We start from the raw sequence: 20,408 nt of genomic DNA, 5'->3' as shown, positions 1-20,408 counted from the left end.
TGCCAAGAAGGCCACATCTTCTGAATTCACAGTCCTTGTAGATACCTGCTCCCGTAATCAATCATCTATGAAGGCCTAATAACCGCTGCACAACATGAAGTGAGGTCAAGATACCCCTGCAAGCGCCATACCGCAAACGGAAAGCGGAGCGCGAGATTTACGCCTCGCGTGCTGGGAGAGAGGATCTTGCTTCAAAGTCTTTCCATCAATAACAATCTCTGCTATTTCGATACTTTTTATGCTGCCGAGCATGGGATACATACTGTTGTCAAAGTGATCCTGCTGGAGAACACCATGTCGCACCGCACCGGCCCAGCCCGCAAGGCCTGTCCAGCATAGCAGTCGCCACACTTTTGGGAGGACCAATTGTGCTCAAATACAAAGATCTCGCCCGAAGCAGAGCTTGAGACGTAACGCTTGTGCCACTCAAATGCCGAGTTACTCCTCGCTAACGACTCAAATCTCAGGGCTGTCTTTGAAGAATTGCTCCAAGCTGGTGGCCTTTACCCTCAACTTATCATTATCCAGATCTTTCAAAACCCAAGTCCCATCAACGGTAAACAGCTGGTAGAACCATCCTGTCAACGCATCAGCAAACGGGTTTAATTCGTGGGAAGAGTCTGAGGGATTGAGGCAGCCATGAACGAGCAACGTGGTTCGACTGCGAAAGCGGCAATCTGAACTTACCAATGTACTCGTAGAACCTCTTGGTGGTTCCACTTCTACGAGCATCGAATGCCTCACGGCGAAGATCGTCCAGATTGCCTTTCTTCACCACACTTCCACCACTGCCACGCACCTTTCCGTAGGTCTCGGCCATCTCCGGCAGCGTACTTTCGCCCGAACACACAGTCCAAAACTGCTGGTCTTCTGCATCTGTTCTCTCCAGGATTGCCGCTGTGAACTCGGCACAATCCTCTTCAGTCGTCCAGTGCCAAACTTCGTTGCCTTCGCCCCATACATGCATCTCCTACAAGCCGTCAGATGCCCACATCGCTTACGCACGGCTGAGCCACATACCTTCTTCACGGGATCCCAGACTCCATGGTTCTTTGGTCCAAAGTCGCCATGTCCAGGTACGGAAAAGAGGACTTCAGCCAGCACACCGGTGAAGATGTAGATGGGACGGATTTCTGAAGTGAACTCGACGATCCGGCGAAATGGGAGGTACATATCATAGCTCTCGTGCTGGCCGAACGACATCTTCCTCCAATCGTAGTTCCAGGCGGCGGCGACATACCGCTTCACGCCAACTCGTTCAGCGGCGCGAAGCAGCAGCAGTTGGCCTTCCAGCTGTAGTTCAGGTGTGCCCAAATATGCACAGATTACGGCGTCAACCCCCGTGCAGGCCTTCTCGAGTGCTGGTACATCATAATAGTTCTGACTCTGGACGAAGCTCTCAAGACCGGATTGGATGTCTTTGTCGAGTTTGGATGGGCTGCGGCCAAGACCACGGACTTGGTGATTCCGGGAAAGAAGGCTTTTGACCAGCTTTTGGCCAAGATTACCTGTAACGCCTGCGATCAGTACCAGCATCGTGTAAAGCTCCCTTGGATCGGTGCTGTGATCCTGCGACTGAATCGCAATGCTTTTCAACCTATTGACATCGGAGTGTAGAAACTCCGTCTCGACCGAGCTGTTCGGGAAGTGGGAGCGAACGCTTCGGCTTTGAGAAATGACGATCTGGTCGCTCTCCACTTTGATGAGATGAACGTGACAAGTTGCGAATTACTTACAGATCACAGGTACTTACGATGTCCTGGCGTCGGTTCCTCGAGACTTGGAGAGAGATCTTTCCGAATAAGTCACCGATCGCCCAATTTTCACCCGTAACAATTCCTCGAAAGGCCTCCTCGTTGTCGTGGTCACCGAGCATCTCCTCGAGATCGTTTCTGCGGTCATTACTTGATTGGCGGCCTTTTTCAACAGGCTGCATGAATGCAATAGCTGTTCTCAGGATCTCACGAACACGTCTCAGGTCCCAGTACGGCGCGGCTCTTGCCAAGAGTCGTACATGTGGCTGTTAAGCTGTTAGCCATGCAGGTGCAAGCCCTCTTTTAGGAAAACAAGAATGGGCCGTTGGCGCTGGTATTATCGTTACCAGAAGGCTACAAGCTAAGAGTTTCCGTCCTTCAATTTCCTGGACACAGTTGCAGGCATAGCTGAAATGATCTGACATGAGACTATTGATCTATACTGCTTTGTGTGGGCTGATCCAACGAGTCTGTTATTCATGCGTACCTCATCATCAAATCGTTGCTAATTATAATAGGCTGTTGGAACATGGACTCCCATCGCCGCTCTCTCGTGGGCACCGTCTCAGATCTCGGTGTTCTTCAACGCCAATGGCATCCTCCGGCGCAAATACTACACAAGCCGTAGCGGTTGGCAACCTTTTGAAGGTCGTTTCGAGAGGCTGTCTTCCAAGATTGGCTGGCTGTCGCGGCCCACTGCAGTTTCTTGGGGTGAGAATCGTGGCGACGTCTTCCTCTACGACGATAACGGACGAACCTTGCACAAATACTGGGATGGCACTACTTGGCATCCACAAGGCCTCGAACAACTAGCATCCAGCTCAGAGAATCGTACCTTCGGCGGCAGATTGAGTGCTGCTTCTTCGGGCAAGGACAGGCTTGACGTTGTGGATATGATTGTCAACAATTCGCACACTTACGTTGGCGACTACGTACACCTCTACTGGGATGGCCATGAATGGAACGGGTGGAAAGACTGGAGCGAGAAGGGAGTCGCATTCTCTTCACCTCCTTCTATCGTTTCTTGGGGTCCGGACAGATTTGATGTCTTCGGTGTAGATGCTAATCAAACCGTCCGGCACAAGTATTGGGACGGCAAGAAGTACAACGATGGCTGGGAATTGCTCGATCGGTCGACTTGCGATGGTGAAGAGAATAATTGCGATCCTCCAGACGGCTTCAAATCTGATTCAGTCACTGCATCTTCCTGGGGACCTGGACGCTGGGATGTGTGGGCAGTCGGTAATGATGCCCAGCTCTGGCATACATATTGGGATGGGAGCAGCATCAAGCCTTGCGAGCCCCTCGGCGGCAGCTTCGAAGCTGCATCGCAAGTCCTTCACTGGTCTCAAGATCGAATCGACATCGTCGTCTTTGGAGGCACCGAGGGAGATCCGTACTTGTACAAGTATGGCTACTGGGACGGCTCTCACTGGCACTGGAAGCCGAGTGCCGAAGACTGGATCAAGAAAGATATCGACGGCGGATTTGATAGGGGTAGAACGACGGTCAAGATTCCGCTCAGCCTTCGCGTACAGATCAATGTATTTGCAGGAGCGCTCTACTTCTCCTCGTTCGACGAATACGTCGAGACATGCAAGTTCCTTGGGGTGGTCTCGTTCCCCGCTAAGACAGGCTGGGGTAGTCGATACCGACGGTTCCATTCGGGAAGATGGTCAACGTCTCAATGGCAGCAATAACAAGCTGAGGCGAAGTCCCATCAAGCTCCTGAAGGCCTTGTACCCGAAGATCAGGAGGGTTGGATCAAACATTGGTTCAACGGACATGGGTCGGCTGCTGGATGGCAAGTTGCTTACACCAGATGATTTTGTCAGAAGAAATTGAACGAGATTGGCTTGGCGGCGAGATTGAGCGGCAAGATTGAGAGGACAGAAGCGGTGTCGGTCTTGAGACGATGAACAGCAAGAAGCTCAATTGGTACTTAGTTATCGAAAGATAGACGATTGAGAAGTTGCTAGACCTTTCACGGGCGGAGATATGTCGTCTTGATTCTGCGCTCTTTTTCTTATCATTCTCTCTCGATGTGATCGAGCGATCGTCCTGAAGACATTCTCGCCGAGTGAGACACATTTGCATGTGACGGGGTCCGTGCGTCCACGTGGACAAATGCGGCAGGAGGAGCAGAAGCACGTGCTCAACAGGCCATATTCTGTGCGATTGCTCCCAATTGGCATCTTTGTCCGCATTGCGTTCGATACCGTTAAAACCATTCGGAATGATTTGTATCAGACTTGAAGGCTTCCCTCCGCGGAACAAAGGCACTTCCGCGCTCCGACAGGCTTGATCAACGTTAGTTCCGTCAGACGAGTCTCCAAGTGTTCCACTTAGAATCGGTCTTGAAGAGTCTTGTTGGTTGCCTTTTGTTTTCCTCAAAAGTTATAATGTCTCTCTTGACATCACATTCGAGGGCATCACCTCCATTGTCAGAGCTGAAATCGAGAGAAACACGAACTGAACTCACGCAAGATGTCCATAACGCGCTGTGGTAATGGCGTCTATATTGCCGGGATGATGCACGTACTTGCGAGGTCACCACAACGTCCCTGCATAGTTCGAAGACAGCAAGCCATCCTGTTCTGGGAAGAGCATAGAAAGGTAATTTCCTAAAGAGGAGACAAACAGAGCCTCTCTATAGGTGGACTTGATGTCATCCGTATTAATCCGTTCACCCACAGCAGATCGCGTGCTCCTCCACCTCCAAGACACGTATAAACTTTCAAATGACACGCTGCCACAGAAGCTCGGTACGCATCACACCGACAAGGTTTCGTAATGCAAGGTCATACCTGCAGCACGTCTCGTACTTGATCACAGTGACTAGGGAGTGCTCGAGAGCCACTTGCTATATCAGTCATTGCCCGTAATTCAGTGGCAAGCTCATTAGAGCCTTTAATTTGGAAACTGTGTCGCCGTATAAAGGGCTGAACAAATCTCGAGGGACGACGGGAGGACAAAGTCGAGAGCATCAACTAAATATGTCCATCCTTCGAACTCTTTTGATCCTGCCAGCCTTCTACCGATTAATTAAGGCTGAGTTTGGAATCGCAGCACAATTGTTCCAACTCTCAAGGGCTGCATCAGTGAATAATGCGAAGCTATCTTGGGCAACTGTCGACGGAGCGACGCAATATTTGGTGCAGCAGAGCTTAGGCAATGGAGGGTTCCAAACGATTGCGACGGTCACCGGCGAGACCTACGACTCGTACGGCCTGACAGTTGGCTCTACGTACAACTGGAGAGTCACAGCCTCGAATGGGAACGCTCAAGTCGATCAGTCGTCGACGGCTTCACTCACACCATTTGCGCCTCAGAATCAATACAATACCTATGACAATACACAGCAAACCTCTCTTCGCATCAAATCCAACCTACTGAGCAACGGAGTCTACTATCGATACAACTATGAGACGTTCTCAAACGGAAGCTTTAGCAGATTTGTCGAGCAGACTTCCTCAGACGGATACACCTTCAGCGGCGACAAGACGGTGTTGACGGGCGAGGTACTTTGCAGACCATCCAACTATGACTGCAAACTTGAACGGGTTTCGTTCCAACCGCATCCCAGCCTCAATCAGTTCGTCATGTGGGCACACTACGAAAGATCCGGGGACTACGGCCTTGGTTATGTCGCAGTAGCTCACGGAACACCTGGACAGAATCTCCAATTCGATGGAGCGTACCGACCGTTGGGCGACGATTCCAGAGACATGACCTTCTTTGTCGACGGCGAGAATGCCTATCTTGTTACGTCGACGAACACGAACACGAACAACAATATCTATACCTTGACAGCCAATTGGACTGCAATCGACCAGAGACTTGTCCAAGTCAACGTTAACGGCCGTCGCGAAGCTCCCGCAGTGATCAAGTCAAACAATTGGTTTTATCTCTTCACATCGAGAGCCGCTGGGTGGCTACCGTCTCAGCCCCAATACATTGCTGCAACAAGCATGGCAGGCCCGTGGAGCAACCCCGTCAACGTCGGTAACACGGCTACGTGGAGCGCCCAGTCTGGGGGCGTACCTCAGCTCGAAAGTGGCCAGTATGCTATGCTCGCTGACCAGTGGGCAAGCAATTGGCCAACAAGAGGTGGGCCCAACCGCGAGCTGATGCTGCCCGTGTCCCTTGCCCCTGGAGGCGGCTTTGCATCCTATCACTTTTATCGCACCGTGCAATACTCAGACGACATTTCCACTCAGGGTCAGGGTCTATATGGTGTTCAACCTGGGCAAATCCTCTCCGTTGGAAAACCGTCCAGCTCCAATGCAGGCACGCAAGACATCGCGCTTGCGAATGACGGGGTCCAAGACACGCCAGATCGCTTCTTCAAGCCTTCGACTGTGCCATTTTGGTATCAAATCGATCTGCAGGACTCTCACATCATCTCTCAGGTCGACCTGACGACGAACTTGGTTCAAGGGGTAAGTAGAAACCAAGCCCCGTGGACGCGGATAGTGAGCTGACTTCTTTGACAGAGCGAAACGTTCTATCGCTTCAACGTCACAGGCTCCAATGACGGCAATACATGGACGCCACTTGCGGATCAAAGCAACAACGTTAACCCAGGGTTTGCAGCATCTTTGCCAACGTCGACGGAACGATTCCGATATGTTCGAATCAATGTGAACCAGATCAGGAATAATGTCAACAACAATGAAGCAGATTTCGCTAGCGGTGTTACAGAGGTGACTGTGTACGGAACATAGTTGTCAGCGAAATCATCTCGCCACGGATTGACCAGTCTATGCCGAGTTGACATACTTGGGGACCTTTGATCAGGATACAGGAACAGAGATTCGATCTAGCAGACAATGCCTATTCCATAGCTCTTCCTACAGCATCACCGCCAGAATGCCAACAACTAAGCTCATGAGCCCAAAGAAAGCCGCAACCAAGTTCGTGTGTGCTGAAGCTGCCCCTGAAGACGTCCCAGAACCACTGTTCACACCGGCTGCCCCTGACACAGTCGACCGGATCGATGTAGGGGCCAAAGTTTCTGGGCTGTACAACGATTCACTAAAGCTGACATCACTCTGGATCGAAGCAACGTCTACGCTGAATGATGAGCTGGCTTCCGCTGAGTCCGTGGCGAACGCCGAGAGAGTCGTAGTCGTTGTGACCGTGCGGCTCGTGGTCGGTGTGTAAAGTGGTATCCATGTGATGTAAAAGTATATGTACGTCGTGTAGAAGTACGAATGGTACGTGTAGGTGTAGTCGTAGCTGCTGTAGCTGGTGTCGTATGAGGTCGAGTAGGAGGTCGTTCGGCTATCAGAATCGGAATAGCTCGTCGTTTGACTGTCCGGAGGAAATGTCACATCGGCGACGCTGGTTTGAATGGATGGTTCGGCGTCGTCGCCGCTAGAACCACGACAGCAGATCCCTGTACCGCTGCGGCATGTTACACAGCGACTCCCACTAGGGCAGTAGTTACCGTCGCTGTGATGCATCAGCATGCATTCTTCCAAGGAGCCTCCATTCTCGACTTACGAACAACACTCGGTGCCGACAGGATGGATGTCACCAGCGGAACCACAGCATAAATATCGTTCTGGCCTGCAGTATCCGCTCGTTCCACAGCATCCCGAGTTCGGCGGGCAGACCCGGCCATAGCAACATGTATTCTGGTAGAGTTCAGTCTACGGTTGAGAATTGATACCGTCTTCTTGGACCTCCTTACCTGCCTGTTTATACACCCTGCTCCACAGCAGCCACTACTACTGGGGCAACAAGATCCAGAGTCTAATCATGTCAGTCATGCAGCGGTCGAGATACTAGCTTTCTCAATCTTACCGCAAAGCCCATATCCAGCATCACAATACTGTTGGCGACCCGTGAGCTCACGCGGGAGAAGCAGTGAATCGAGAGGCTCTGTGGAGTTCGCTCGAGCATTGAGGGGCTTGAACTCTTCTTGCGCCAGGCCAAGGGCAGCGACACCCAGCAGTAGGTAAAGCATTCTGACTCGATGTTGTTTCAAGGATGAAGAGTTCGAAGAAGGAAGATAGAGGAGTTGCCAGACCGTCTTCACAATGTACCGATCTCCTGTACCAAGTACCCTCCCATTCAGCTTCCAGACCATCTGCAGCATCCCGCACCCTTCATATCATCTTCACGCACGCTTCACAGCCAGGACCATCACAACTTCCCAATACGGAAATCGACGTCTTGGGCGTCGACTGTGCTACCTCAAGGCGTCCACGCTAACGCTTCAGCTTCAAGCCACGAGCCGCTTTCGCATCTCATAGAGCCAATTGATGGCGTTTGCCAAGAGACTATTTCAACTATTTTCCGACGGGACATGTGATGTCTCGTAGATCTTTGGGGACATACTGCATGGTCGCTTGTGGCATGGGGGCCATGTGGTGGTGCCATGAGCTTGGCGATGTTAAAGGAGGTCGAATCGGCTTGCAGCTCTTCTTTGTTACACTGAGTTACCGAGGTAGCACTGGTCTCGAGGAGTGAGTCTGGAAGCCTGAGGCGTCAGTTGTCCAAGAGAAGGAGGGGAATTAAACATGTCTGGCGCAGGGTCTTGCAAATCCCAGCCTTCTTCCTTGGCAAGTTCGAAGCGGAGAATGAAGAGTTGCCAGCCAAGGTCGCAAGATCATGGCATGCTGAGACGACATATGAAACGAAGGAGCAATGGATTTGAGAACTGAAATGAGAGAAAGAAAAGACGAATGAAGCTAGGGATGAAAATGACTCGCTGACATTAATCATAATCATGTGGTATCTTTTTCGCAAATGAAAGCTGAAAAATCATCACGCCGAACCGCGGCATTACATAAAAGCAGCACCAGCCATGATAGCAGCTCCAACAGGAACTATGACCTTGTAGACCTGAGTGATGCCAGTGGGAGCAGCCCCGCTATCAGAAGACGTGCAGGTCGCAGAGCCAGATGGAAGGTTCGAAGCACCAGCGGTGATGGGGATCTGAGCGTAGTTGAACTCGTCGGAGCGAGTGAGAGTATCAGTCGTCTTGGTGGCAGTGCTTGAGCCGTAGACGGACACCATGATAGAGGCCGTGCAGACGATTTCGGAGACTGAAGAGGCTGGACCGTGCAGGTCGCAGCTCTGAGAAAGAGTCACCTCTCCGCCTAGAGTAGACGTCGAGTACAGGACTTCGTAAGCAGTGGGTCCTTGGGTGACGGAGATCTGAAGAGCGTTAGATGCAGAATCGAACGGATAGGGTCGCTTGCACTTACAGTTACGTCGGATGCCAGAGAACACAGGTAGTTGTCGGTGTCGGTGCACTGCATGGCGAGCGTAGTGTCACAGCCATTTGCGGAAACGACAGAGGCAGCAAATCCCGTAGTGTACTCGCCCTGAATGTACAAAGTTAGCTCCTGTCCCCACAAGCTGTCCGTGAATTTGGTTGACGCACAACAATGCCAGTGATGGTCGTCTGGGCTTCGCCGGCAGCGGTCATAGATGCCGAAGCGGTGACGGACTGTGCCGCAGCTCCAAGAGCCAGAGAAGCGAGAGTGATGGCCTGAACAAACATCTTGGTAGCTCTTGAATTCGATGAGGATGTGGGAAAGATGTTGAGGTGCTCTTCGAAGCGGTCTTGATTGTTCGTTCGTTATTGAGAAGTCGAAATGTTCAGGTGACGAACTTCATTGTCCTGACGCGGCAGCTACCAGTTCATATACCTTTGTTCAGCTGCTCTTGGCCCACGATATTCGCAGCGCCACCACCAGTATCATACTGTTGGACGCTACCCAGGGCCTGGCGCAAGTGTCTGCGGAATCCTTCGAGGCAGTTATCTGGATCGCCGCTGGAGGCCTCACCGGTCACATGGCGCCATCATTTCACGCCTAAGGCTGGCGATGCTCTACCTGGACCCAAAGTGGGTTTTCCAGTCCGTCTTGACCAGTCATAGCGATGGTGGAGCGGGTGGCTCACGAAAAGTCTCTCGACGGTACCCACATTAAAGTTTTCCGCACATGAGGCTGAGCGCTAGTGCCACCAGAAATATCCACCAAGAGAAAATAACCGAGCTGTGAAGACCTGTTTGATCAAAATCTGGTTTAGCGTACGTCTTCACATGCAGGGATGCTGCTCCGCCAGCGACTTCAATCCTGACTTCACTTCCCTTTGCGCTCTCTAGCCGCGACAAGTATCAGTGGAGTGATCGCAGCCAGCACAATCAGCCACCGCCAGCTGAAGCGCCTCTCCAGACAGCGACGCTCGAAACAAAGCAAGCTTTTCTCAAACTGCAAGAAAGAAGATGCGCCCCGCGACAAATTTGGCGCCCTATTCTCTTGGCCTTCGGTGGAGTGGCTTCCACGGCCCGTTTAGTTCCAGTGACTTCGTCTTGGTTACCCTTTGGTGCCTGGCATCGTCGACTGAAGGAACGCTATCGTCACAGTTCAGACCACAGGCCGCCTGCTCAGGCACCCATAGCCTTGGATTGGTATAGGCAGACCTCATCCTGCTTCCGCCGTATGCGGCTGGGCCGACGTAGCGCTTCATCGTAGGCTGGCCCCAGGTTATGTAACGGAGATGCTAGCTCATGCACGACACCGTTCGAATTGGGTGTTCCTTCGGTGACTCTTCTTGATCAGGCGGCCTACAATCAAATGCGACCACAGCCTCGGGCTGCGCGCTGGAAACCGGTTGTACTTTGCCCGGTTTGTGACTTTGAAAATACGTCTCTGGTCGTCCAAATTGAGAAGATCCACATGGGGTGGACTCTTCTGCGATGGCGTACAAGCTGCAGCACATGTCTGGCGCTCGTTCTCGCCTACATCGACCAGGTGGTTGACAACGGCGACACTGGTGACCGCAAATCATCGCGCATATTCGTCTGCTGCTCTTTTGGTGGCTCTCAAATGCTGCTCATTTCAGGGGGCAAGTACTTCGCATCCAATTCGACGCTTTCATTTCCAAGAGGCAGCTCCAGTGGCACTGATGGTACTTCTAGCTCATGCAATGTATAGCATCCATCCTGTCCGTCCTGTCCCGAGGCAGAAATATCGCCAGTTGGCGAAGATCCGTGTTTTTCGTTGCTTTCCTGGTTGGCCTGCTCATTGGCGACCCTGTGACGTGTGAATCTCAACAAAAACACCAGTATGCCCGTGGTAAGAAGCGCCGCAACGCTTATTCCTACTCCGATGCCCGCTTTTGTTCCTCCAGAAAGACCTTTTGGATTTGATGCGTGCAGAACGTCAGTCGCTTGCATGCCTGCGCCTCTCGTCGTTGTGTTGGTGGATATTGTGCTTGGAATATCGGGATTGCAATGCTGGGTCGCCCGCAGGTATGCTTGGCGATTGCCAGTGATCGCGACCGTCATGGGTGCGACTGATGCTGAGAACGTGCCAGTACCTGGATTCCAGGTCGACGCGATGCCGTACATATCGAGAGTGCCATATACGCTGCAGGCGGCGGACTTTGGGCTGCTCTGCGAGAAAGAGCAACCCAGTGAAAATGAGTCGATATCGCCGCTCTTGTCGGTGAAGTGGTTCAGAATCCACGTGCTCTGCAATATAGGTCAGCCAATGGTCGACCGTGACGTCCAGTGATTATACTGTATAATTGCCACTAATACATGCACCGTCGCTGGTACATGTCACTCTGTATGTGGTCAGATACGAAGTAGCAGTCATGAACACTCCTGCATATCCTGAAGAAAATGAACCAGATGCCAGAAATGTCGCCGTAGGAGTTCCATCGAGGGCGATTGCTGGTTCTGTTGAACTGCTGGCCACAAATTGCACGCCGATGAAGATATTCGAGAAGGTCAATAGTAGCATTGCTGCACGGACGCAGGTTTATTTGAATGCAAGCTTGGGGCAATCCTGAGCCGATCAAGAAGGACATCAGTCAGATATCGTGCGCTCAAGTGGCGAGTGCAGTCTTTGATTGAGATTTACCAGCGCTTATCTCGTAACGCAATAGTGGCACCTCGGTCCAAAATGCGTTGCGTTGGGCCTCTTAAAAGGTCTCCAGCAAGTATCCGCTTGTGTCCCAGTCTGCGTAACGATGATCGAGCCTTACGGACGACAATAGCTCGTACACCACAAGCTCATCGGGAGTCCACACTCCGGCGATAGTCTCCTTAATATGCCGCACGACCCTTCATTTTCCCTGACACGACATGGATTCGCCAAAGTCGCACACACGAGCTGAAGTAACACCTCTTTCGTTTTACCATGCACGGCGGAACTGGCGACCCAAGGTGACTTGCCAAACGTCTTAGAGCTCTACCACGCAGACGCTTCTCTCAGAGAAGACCACGTTCCAAGAAGTCAGCAACTCCATCATAGACCTAGCAACAACGTTAGCATGATTCGCAAACGGTTGTGGCGATAGCAAATGATAGCACCTGATGAGCACTTTCCATTCTCGTCACCCACCAAGCCAAAGGCGCCTGGACAGGCAAGTGAATCGACTCAGAAACCTTATTAGTAACCCCCTCGCCCAATCAAAGCACCTCGCAGTGTGGACGTCACCACAACCCGCGAACCTGTGATACCGTTTGGTCGCACTGACCTGTCAGTTCCCAACCCAGTACAACCTCTGCACGACCTACCCAACCAGCCGTCCCACAATGCCATCAACCCTCCTCTTCAACATCCTCCACACAATCTACCCCCTCCAAAACCCCAACAAAACCCGCGACAGACCTTTGGAAGTCCTCGCCGTAGGCCTCTCGCGAACAGGAACCGACTCACTGCGTCAAGCCCTTCTGGAAGTAGGCTATCAAAACGTCTACCACGGCTTCAGCTACGGCGCTTCGCCCAATGATTGCATCCAGTGGATCCGTCTCGGGCAGGCGCAGGAAAGGGGCGATAAATCCTTCCTTAATGCGAAGGAATTCGATCGGATTCTGGGAGACTGTGATGCCGTGACGGATATCCCTCCTGCAGGCTTTGCAAACGAGCTCCTGGATGCGTTTCCCGATGCCAAGGTTATTCTCAATTATCGCGAAGATGTTGATGCGTGGGTGACGAGTTGCCTCAATTCGATTGAAACGACCTCTGGGTCTGGGCAGCCGTGGTATGAGTACTTCCTGAGTTACTTCGGATCTTCTTTGTTCTTCCGGCAGTGGAGCTATTGGTACGTCTGGGCGAGATATTTCGGTGGAGACTTCCGACGGAATGGGAAGGCTTGGTATCTTCGACATTATCGAGACTTGGAGACGAAACTGGAGGGGAGGAAGTACCTCAAGTGGAAGGCTGAAGATGGGTGGGAGCCGTTATGCAAATTCCTCGACAAGACTGTGCCGCTGGGTCCGTTCCCTCATGGCAATGCTCCGGAAGAGTTCTTCAAAACCGTGGAAGTCTACAAAGCGGAATGGACGAGCAGGTCTGAGAAGAACATGCGCTTGATCGGTGGGATCCTGGCCTCGGTGATTGTTGGTGTTGTCGGGTTTGCATACGCTCGTTCATAAGGCAGTTGAGGTGGGCTGCGTTTTAGTCTTAATGGAAAGTTTCTGAGGCACTGAAGAACAAAGTGATACATCTGCATTTCGTTACAAAATGAAGAAAGAATCGACTTACGTCTTACCACGTTCGAGTGCACCAGTGGGCTCTCAAGAACGGGGGCGAGGTGCTTCAACTCCCTTACCTGATGGAGGTAGGAGAGGATGCTCTCTCTGAACAGCTTCATCCTCTAGGCGATTGCCTTGAGAGGATGCATACAGATTATCAGAGCTTCACCCTCATGACCGTAGTCTTGAGGGGATGCATGCAAATTATCGCAGCTTCACCCTCCCGGCTATTGCCTTGAGGGAATGCATCAACATCGCAATAGCCTCACTCTCCTGGCCAGAAGCCCTGAGAGGACGCAGGTTGGATGTGACAGCTTAGCTTTCCTGACCGAAGTCTCGGAAGAATGCTGAAAGTTATGATCTGCCGGTTGGCGGTCAGATCGGGCCCGGAGGCGCTTCTCGTGTCGTAAAACACGAGCGACAAGGTGCTAGAAGGGACTGTCCGTGGTGGCCCCACGGTACCTGGAGTTAAGAAGCTGTGGAGTCAGTGAGCACCACCGTCACCGCCCTGCTGCTGAGCGTGCCCAGCAACAGAATGGCTCGTGGCGTTCTGCTGTAATGTTGCAGCAGTGTCCGATATTAAAGCTGACAGCGAGATCGAATAACCCATCTGCTCCAGGCGTTAGCTGAAAGCATCCACGAGGCAGGAATTATCTCAATGAATGATAAGTGTCCACATACCAAAACATCTGCCGCGTTACTGTCAGCAGCGTTGCGCAGGGGTAGGTATCGCTCAGCCGCTTCAAGGCGTTCGTTAAGTTTCCTGGTTTGACATCAGCATAGAGCGGAGATGCAGAAGTAATGAAATCAGACCTCGCATCCTCGAGACACTCTACCGACACTCCAGCACGGCGCTTCTTCAACAAGACGGCAGCTGTGCACATCTCCACTGCCTCAGCTTTCACCAAGTCGTACTCAGTCCAGTTAGAGATCGACGCATCGGGGTTAGGTGGTGGCACAGATGCTATAGATGGCATCGAATAGTCTGCCATCTTCTTGCGGAAAAAAAGGTGCCTTTGGGTCTCATCAGCCACGAACATCGATAAATCAATAGCCATGGATTGCTTACGCCAAAGATTCTGACCAGTACATCTTCTGCTCCCGATCGTTGTTATTCTTGTAGTGGGTGAAAAAGTCCCAGAAAAGGAGAGTTGCCTTGTGAATTAATTCGTATTCCCTGGCGTCTCTGATGGGCGCGGTCGGCAAAGCAGGGTCGTGACGATGCCGGTGTCTGTTAGGCAAATATTGCTTGACCTCCTCGAGATAGTTAAACAGCCTCCTGTCACCCAAAAAGATCAGTATGATAATGATGAAACAAAGACAAAATCGTAGGCAACAAACATAAACTGTGTTATCCAGTGTCTAGACTGGACAGGGTCGTTCTTGGACCTCGCGGCCCGAGCCTCCAATTCCTCGAGTTGGTCCCTCCCAGACTGGTATTCCTCCCAAGTTGCAATCCGCGGGAGAGCCTCTCCCTGGTTACGCGCCGACTCGTCGTCATAGCGGTTATGGTAGCTGCTCGTGGGTTGAGCAAATTCTTGGTTATGCGAGGCACTTGCTGGTCGAGCATGCTGCCGGTTATGCTGGTCGCTCTCGGGGCGAGCATCTTGGTGGTTAAATCGGCCTTGGTCTTGGGGCCGTGAGGTTAAAGGTGGCTGGTGTCGCCGGAAGTTGTTGGATCGTCCGTCCATCTTGATTATACGTCTGAAGAGGAAGACGAGCGGGAGGGGCGATGTTGTTGATGATGTGAAGAGGGACGAGGAGGAAGGAGCCAATGTCGGTTGCTACGAGAAGGCGCGACGCAACCCGGCTGTTCGGGCCGAAGTTCCCGGATTTGTGCCTCAGGCCTCAAGCTGGCAGATGTCAATGTTGAGGGTGATGAGATGCGAGCATAGGTCTAGATCATTCAGCATTTGTCTATTGAAATGTCTTCTTGTTCTTCTCACATCACTCATATATCAATCATTCATAAAACCCGACCCAGCACTTGAGCGAGAGATCAAAAAGAACACCACCCCACCCGAAACTCCAATGCTAAATGTCTCAAACCAAAGCGGGTATCCAAAAAGTGCCAATCCAAAGCGAACGATGCTCAAGCAAATAAACAATGCACCCGCGAAACTCCCATAATCATCATATCGTCGTTCTGTGTCGAGACCAGTCGATCTGGTGTATGCTATGCTTTTGCTCAGTCGCGACTTCCTCCACAACTCAACATCCTCGTCTGGACCCATGTTGAGAAGCGCAGCCAGCCGCCGTCTTTGGCGTCTGGACGGGGGGTGTGGCTGAACTGAGGGCCTTTCTCGTTCAGTCTTCTTTCGCTCTCGCCGGGTGAGCTCCCGTGTCGTGGCAGCATTGCCGGTCGTTGCTCCTCATAACTCATGGCTTGGAAGTCGTGGCCGCGATGTCTCTTCTCATCTTCAGCACCGGCGTGGGCTGCTGAATCCTTCCGGGGCTTCTTCTCCTGCTTCATGGCGGACTTCAATGACGGCTCTGACTTCTGTCGCTGCCGCTCTTGAATCTTCGCTTCGGATGCACGACGCTTGCCGGCGTCCTTTTCATGTTTGCGATCTTTGTTCGCCTCCTTTTCCTCAAACTTCCTCCTCGCCTCTCGAATCATCTCCTCCCGTGTCTGCGGTTCAAGTTCAGACCTCTTCGCAAAGCTAAAGGCCTTGTCGAAGGATGTCCGAGACGACGGCGAGGGTACGTACTCCTGCGACCGGTCTGTGTTCCGTCGAGGCCGTCCAGTCGAAGATTGTGCTGATTTGAGGGATAGATTTGTCTGCGAGCTGCTGGTCAACTTCGGCACCAACCCCAGATCACTGGCGGTATGTGATTGAGACAACGGCGTTGGTTGGGGCGTCGACGATATCGATATACTCCTCCTTGTCCTGAATCCACCCCCAAGCCTAAACTCATCCTCCACAACATCATCACTCTCGTCCGCTTCATTCTCATTGATCGAATTCGCATAGCTCCCGGTCGGCGGCGTATACGGTCGTGGAGTCTTGGCCATGGGATGTGTGAAAGGCTGTCCCGCCCTAAACCCACCACTCCCAGTACTCCCCTGCGACGCACCACTCGTCGTCCTTCCATGCTGTGGCTGCCCTCTCCTCGTATGCGCAAAGCTCACATCCGCCGCAGACTTGGACCCAAAATCCTGTATCCCCAACCCATTCAGCCTCTCATTCTCCGCGGCACTCTTCGATAGATCAATCATTCCCTGATCCTCCTTCGCAACCGACATCTTCCTCAAGTACGGCTTGATTTGGGGCACACTCGACCCCGGCGTCGGCGCGACCTCAGGAAACGACTCTTCATACGTCGCGAAAGGCGTCTGGAATTGTGCATTTGTAAAGGGAGACGGTGGCCCGGGCAACGAAGACGCGGAGCCTCCGCGCTTGTGTAACTTGGCATGGTTTCCAGTAGATGAAGACTTGATCAAGGGACTCGAAGACGGGAACGACATATCGGTATGGTCTCTCAACTTCTGCCTGGAACTGGTCCGAGGCGGCCGGTGTGCCTCAGAAGACATGGGCGAGGCGCTGTTCTCATCACGGGATAGACTCGATTTGGAGGGCAAGTTGCGAGTCGCGAGGGTGAGTTTGACAGGTGAACTGATGGAAGGCGAGGGCCTGTCATCGTTGCGAGCGGCAGTGCGCATAAACGAGCCGGGCGGCGGCATATTGAGGGACGGAGGACATGTGCTGGTAATCGTGGCTCATCACCAGACCGAGACGCGCACTGCCTGACGCGGATTCAGCTGTGCCGGGGGCGAGTTATGCTGAGTAACTCTGAGGGTGAGTGTAAGGATAAGTATATCGATGTTGCGGCGTAGTGTTGTATGTCAGTCGCTAAGGTATATCAATGTCTCGCATCGACCGGTAGAGTCGGATGGATGTGTTCGGTGGGAGATTGTTTGCGGTCGTCGGCGCAACCAATCAACAGCCCCACGCTGGGGTAGACGCTGATCACCGTTCGGACTCGACGGACGACTTTACATCATCCACGGTCGCATGGCCGATCTTGTGACGCTGTCTGTCTCTGATGGAGAGCCCGCACTGACGAAACGACGACGGTGTGAGAGGGAGAAGGCGGACGAGGGCGAGGGAATGGCAGCAGATATCCCATCCTGGCTGAGCATTGGCAGCAGAGATCTGGGCCCGCAAACAGCCACCGACACTCCTCTACCTGACCAACGGATGGCCCGGCACTCCTCTCTGCACTTCGCTATCACCAACCAGGCCTTTCTCCCGTTCGCGGCGTCTATTTCGGCGAATGAAATTCACCTCCCTCTGGCGTAGACACGCCTACGCACTCACATCAGCACAGCTACTCAGAATCATCTACCGCACGCCTTCCCCCTTCCGCACTACATTATCCCTTTCAGTCCGTCTCGGCCGCCCTGGAACCGCCCGGCTGCTACAGGCTGGTACAAGAATCATATTGACCCCTGCTAGCTGAAAGCCTAATTTTGTGAGCAAGAAGTCGACTGTTAGATGAAGCTCGGACATTCTTTGTGTGCAAGACGCTAGCAGGGGTCAATCCCTTTATTGCACCAGCCTGTATATCATCAACCAACTGCGAGACGCTGATATCAGTATATCACTTCTCCGCATATCCGCCTGCTACGACAACCCTCCCCCACATTCCATCAGACAATGCCCTGCAACAGACAATGGAAAATTTCCCTACGCAAGCATCTCATGTCGTGTACTCTCGTATCCCCATTCAACGATCGGAGACCGGCAGACGCACCAGCATTGTCCTGCAAGTTCGGACCCGACCCAAGCTTGATTGTGCTGTGATTCGACGCACTTGCATAGCTCACCTGCAGCTACGTACCACCGTACCAATCCCCTCCACGCTGCGCCATGTGCTCAACGGTGAAGGAGAGTGGAGAGGCCGTCGGGAAGGTCAACGTCCGTGATGCTTGCGTGTTTGATGAAATTTCGAGGTCTGGAATGCGAGGTCATTGTGACCACGTGAGGTTGATGAAACCGGCAGTCGAGTTTCAAGATGCTGGGAGATGTTGCTTTGTGCGTGTTTTGGCCAGGTTTGACGTGTGACGTGCCAGTTTGACAGGAGTCGCTGGAGTAACGACACTCCTCATCACAGCAGGCTCCATCAAACTCCACGAAAACAAGCCTCAGACGTTGTTTGGAATCACAGTCTCAAACGGCTGTACAAGATCAGGTGAGAGAAAGAGTCACGTCGACAGGTAAGTCTCTTTCTCCAAACTTCTCCAAGTTTCTCCTCCTTCTCCTCCTTCTCCTCCACGCAAACACAAGCACTATCCTGGTTCTTCACCATCTCCAGCTGATTCATACACATTACAAACCTACTGTACTACGACTTCAAAGCAAGCCTACCATGCAAAGTCAGCAGTTGGAGAACTCGCCTCAGGCAGACCACCTGGAAGAAGCCAACCAAGAGAGCCATACCCGACATTGTGTTGATCTAGAGGCACTACAACAGGTACAATGTGGAATCATGAGGCATGTACTCATCGATTTCCTTTCCTTTCGATGGGTTTAATATCTCGCTCGTTCGACTCCCCCAGCGGTCTTTTTCTTTCGCCTCACTTCCTAGAAAAACACCATGTCTGAATCTACGCACTACGACCTCGTCTGTCTAGGCTCAGGCGAAGCCGCAAAAGTTCTCGCCTGGCACCACGCCTCCACCCAGAAGAAACGCTGTGCCGTCATCGAACGCAGCATGTTGGGAGGATCCTGTCCGAATGTAGCATGTCTGCCTAGCAAGAACTTGCTTTACTCAGCCAAGGTCGCTCATCTTGCTCGCGAAGGGACGCAATTCGGTTTGACTTCTCACGTGGGTGAGGTTGATTATGGCGTGGTGAAGAAGAGGAAGGATGAGATGGTGAAGGGGTTGCTGGATCTGCATCGGCGGATGTTTGAGGAGAATGGCGTGGAGTTGATTTGGGGGGAGGGGAAGTTCGTTGGTGAGAGGACAATTGAAGTCACGAGTGCAGATGGAGGAAAGAGGATCGTCACTGCTGATATCGTGCTCGTCAACACCGGCTCGAGGGCAAAGATCCCCAACAACATCCCAGGACTCATCGAAGTAAAGCCCTGACGCACGTCGGACTCCTTGATCTAGAAGAATTGCCTCGCCATCTTATCGTACTAGGCGGTGGCTACATAGGTCTGGAGCTCGCCCAAGCCATGAAGCGACTCGGAGCACAGGTCACCGTAATCGAACGAGGCCCTCGAATCCTCAAAAACGAAGACGCCGACGTCGCAGACCTCCTCCAAGAAATCCTCATGGAAGAGGGCGTCGTCTTCCACACCTCCACAACAATCACCCGCATCCAAGGCCATTCAGGAGACGAAGTAGTCCTCAACCTCTCGACCCCCTCCAGCGAGATCACCTCACTAGAAGGCACCCACATCCTCACCGCAACAGGCCGCACCCCCAACACCTCCCTCATCGGCCTCGACCTCGCAAACATCCAAACCACGCCCTCCGGCCACATCCTCGTAGACGAACACAACCGCACCACCGCCCCCCACGTCTACGCAGCAGGCGACTGCGCCGGCTCGCCATACTTCACACACATGGGTCTCGACGACTTTCGCATCCTTCGAGACATCCTCTCCGGGAAACAAGTCGACGGTGAAGAGAAAATGAGATCTACACGACAGGTCCCTTCAAGCCTCTTCACGGACCCAGAGATCGCTCATGTCGGGTTGAGGGAGCATGAAGCGAAGGCTCAGGGCGTGGGATTTCGACTTGCGAGACTGCCGATGGATATGTTCCTGCGGTCGCGGACGATGGAGAAAGGCGCCACGAGGGGGTTCGCGAAGGCGTTAATCAGTGTGGAAGACGATACGATTCTAGGATTCACGGCGATCGGACCACACGCGGGGGAATTCCTGCCCGTCGTACAACTGGCGATGGAGAAGCAACTTCCCTATACAGACCTCAGCGACCTTATCCTCGTACACCCAACACTGAACGAAGGTCTGGGGATGTTATTCGACAACGTCCCGAGCACATGATATAGAAACCACCCAACTACATTACTTGCTCGCTCTTCAAGAAACCGCCCCCGCCTGCTCCCACCTCCCACAATTCCCATTCCCAATAACCTCATACGCCCCTCCATCCCCCAACGTAAACCT

General features: G+C 52.6%; 9 protein-coding genes across 9 annotated transcripts; 4 read left to right on the top strand and 5 right to left on the bottom strand.

The window, feature by feature from the left end:
* Nucleotides 1-456: 456 nt before the first annotated feature.
* On the bottom strand, nt 457-1,536 carry M409DRAFT_64988 (uncharacterized protein; the record flags this gene model as incomplete). The annotated part of the gene is made up of 3 exons (XM_033816319.1): nt 457-578; nt 688-970; nt 1,021-1,536. 3 exons carry the CDS (start codon nt 1,534-1,536, stop codon nt 457-459), a joined length of 921 nt encoding a protein of 306 aa, XP_033670158.1.
* Nucleotides 1,537-2,177: 641 nt separating this feature from the next.
* M409DRAFT_52531 (uncharacterized protein) lies at nt 2,178-3,454 on the top strand (the record flags this gene model as incomplete). The annotated part of the gene is made up of 2 exons (XM_033812103.1): nt 2,178-2,222; nt 2,273-3,454. The coding sequence occupies 2 exons, from the start codon at nt 2,178-2,180 to the stop codon at nt 3,452-3,454; spliced, it is 1,227 nt and encodes a 408-aa protein (XP_033670157.1).
* A 1,296-nt stretch (nt 3,455-4,750) lies between these two features.
* M409DRAFT_64987 (carbohydrate-binding module family 32 protein) lies at nt 4,751-6,481 on the top strand (the record flags this gene model as incomplete). Its single annotated transcript, XM_033816318.1, has 2 exons — nt 4,751-6,196; nt 6,251-6,481. 2 exons carry the CDS (start codon nt 4,751-4,753, stop codon nt 6,479-6,481), a joined length of 1,677 nt encoding a protein of 558 aa, XP_033670156.1.
* A 2,068-nt stretch (nt 6,482-8,549) lies between these two features.
* M409DRAFT_64986 (uncharacterized protein) lies at nt 8,550-9,273 on the bottom strand (the record flags this gene model as incomplete). Its single annotated transcript, XM_033816317.1, has 3 exons — nt 8,550-8,924; nt 8,975-9,094; nt 9,154-9,273. 3 exons carry the CDS (start codon nt 9,271-9,273, stop codon nt 8,550-8,552), a joined length of 615 nt encoding a protein of 204 aa, XP_033670155.1.
* A 1,326-nt stretch (nt 9,274-10,599) lies between these two features.
* M409DRAFT_20489 (uncharacterized protein) lies at nt 10,600-11,524 on the bottom strand (the record flags this gene model as incomplete). Its single annotated transcript, XM_033805417.1, has 2 exons — nt 10,600-11,250; nt 11,300-11,524. 2 exons carry the CDS (start codon nt 11,522-11,524, stop codon nt 10,600-10,602), a joined length of 876 nt encoding a protein of 291 aa, XP_033670154.1.
* Nucleotides 11,525-12,321: 797 nt separating this feature from the next.
* Nucleotides 12,322-13,164, top strand: M409DRAFT_64992 (uncharacterized protein; the record flags this gene model as incomplete). The annotated part of the gene is made up of 1 exon (XM_033816322.1): nt 12,322-13,164. One exon carries the CDS (start codon nt 12,322-12,324, stop codon nt 13,162-13,164), a length of 843 nt encoding a protein of 280 aa, XP_033670153.1.
* Nucleotides 13,165-14,558: 1,394 nt separating this feature from the next.
* Nucleotides 14,559-14,954, bottom strand: M409DRAFT_52527 (uncharacterized protein; the record flags this gene model as incomplete). Its single annotated transcript, XM_033812102.1, has 1 exon — nt 14,559-14,954. One exon carries the CDS (start codon nt 14,952-14,954, stop codon nt 14,559-14,561), a length of 396 nt encoding a protein of 131 aa, XP_033670152.1.
* A 497-nt stretch (nt 14,955-15,451) lies between these two features.
* M409DRAFT_64984 (uncharacterized protein) lies at nt 15,452-16,948 on the bottom strand (the record flags this gene model as incomplete). Its single annotated transcript, XM_033816316.1, has 1 exon — nt 15,452-16,948. One exon carries the CDS (start codon nt 16,946-16,948, stop codon nt 15,452-15,454), a length of 1,497 nt encoding a protein of 498 aa, XP_033670151.1.
* Nucleotides 16,949-18,864: 1,916 nt separating this feature from the next.
* On the top strand, nt 18,865-20,285 carry M409DRAFT_64983 (uncharacterized protein; the record flags this gene model as incomplete). Its single annotated transcript, XM_033816315.1, has 2 exons — nt 18,865-19,347; nt 19,437-20,285. 2 exons carry the CDS (start codon nt 18,865-18,867, stop codon nt 20,283-20,285), a joined length of 1,332 nt encoding a protein of 443 aa, XP_033670150.1.
* Nucleotides 20,286-20,408: the final 123 nt, after the last annotated feature.

The sequence above is a fragment of the Zasmidium cellare genome (genome assembly GCF_010093935.1).
Source record: "Zasmidium cellare ATCC 36951 unplaced genomic scaffold M409scaffold_10, whole genome shotgun sequence".
Classification (NCBI taxonomy): Eukaryota; Fungi; Ascomycota; class Dothideomycetes; order Mycosphaerellales; family Mycosphaerellaceae; genus Zasmidium; species Zasmidium cellare.
The sequence above is the reverse complement of the archived record's forward strand: the minus strand, read 5'-3'. Positions and strand labels throughout refer to the sequence as shown.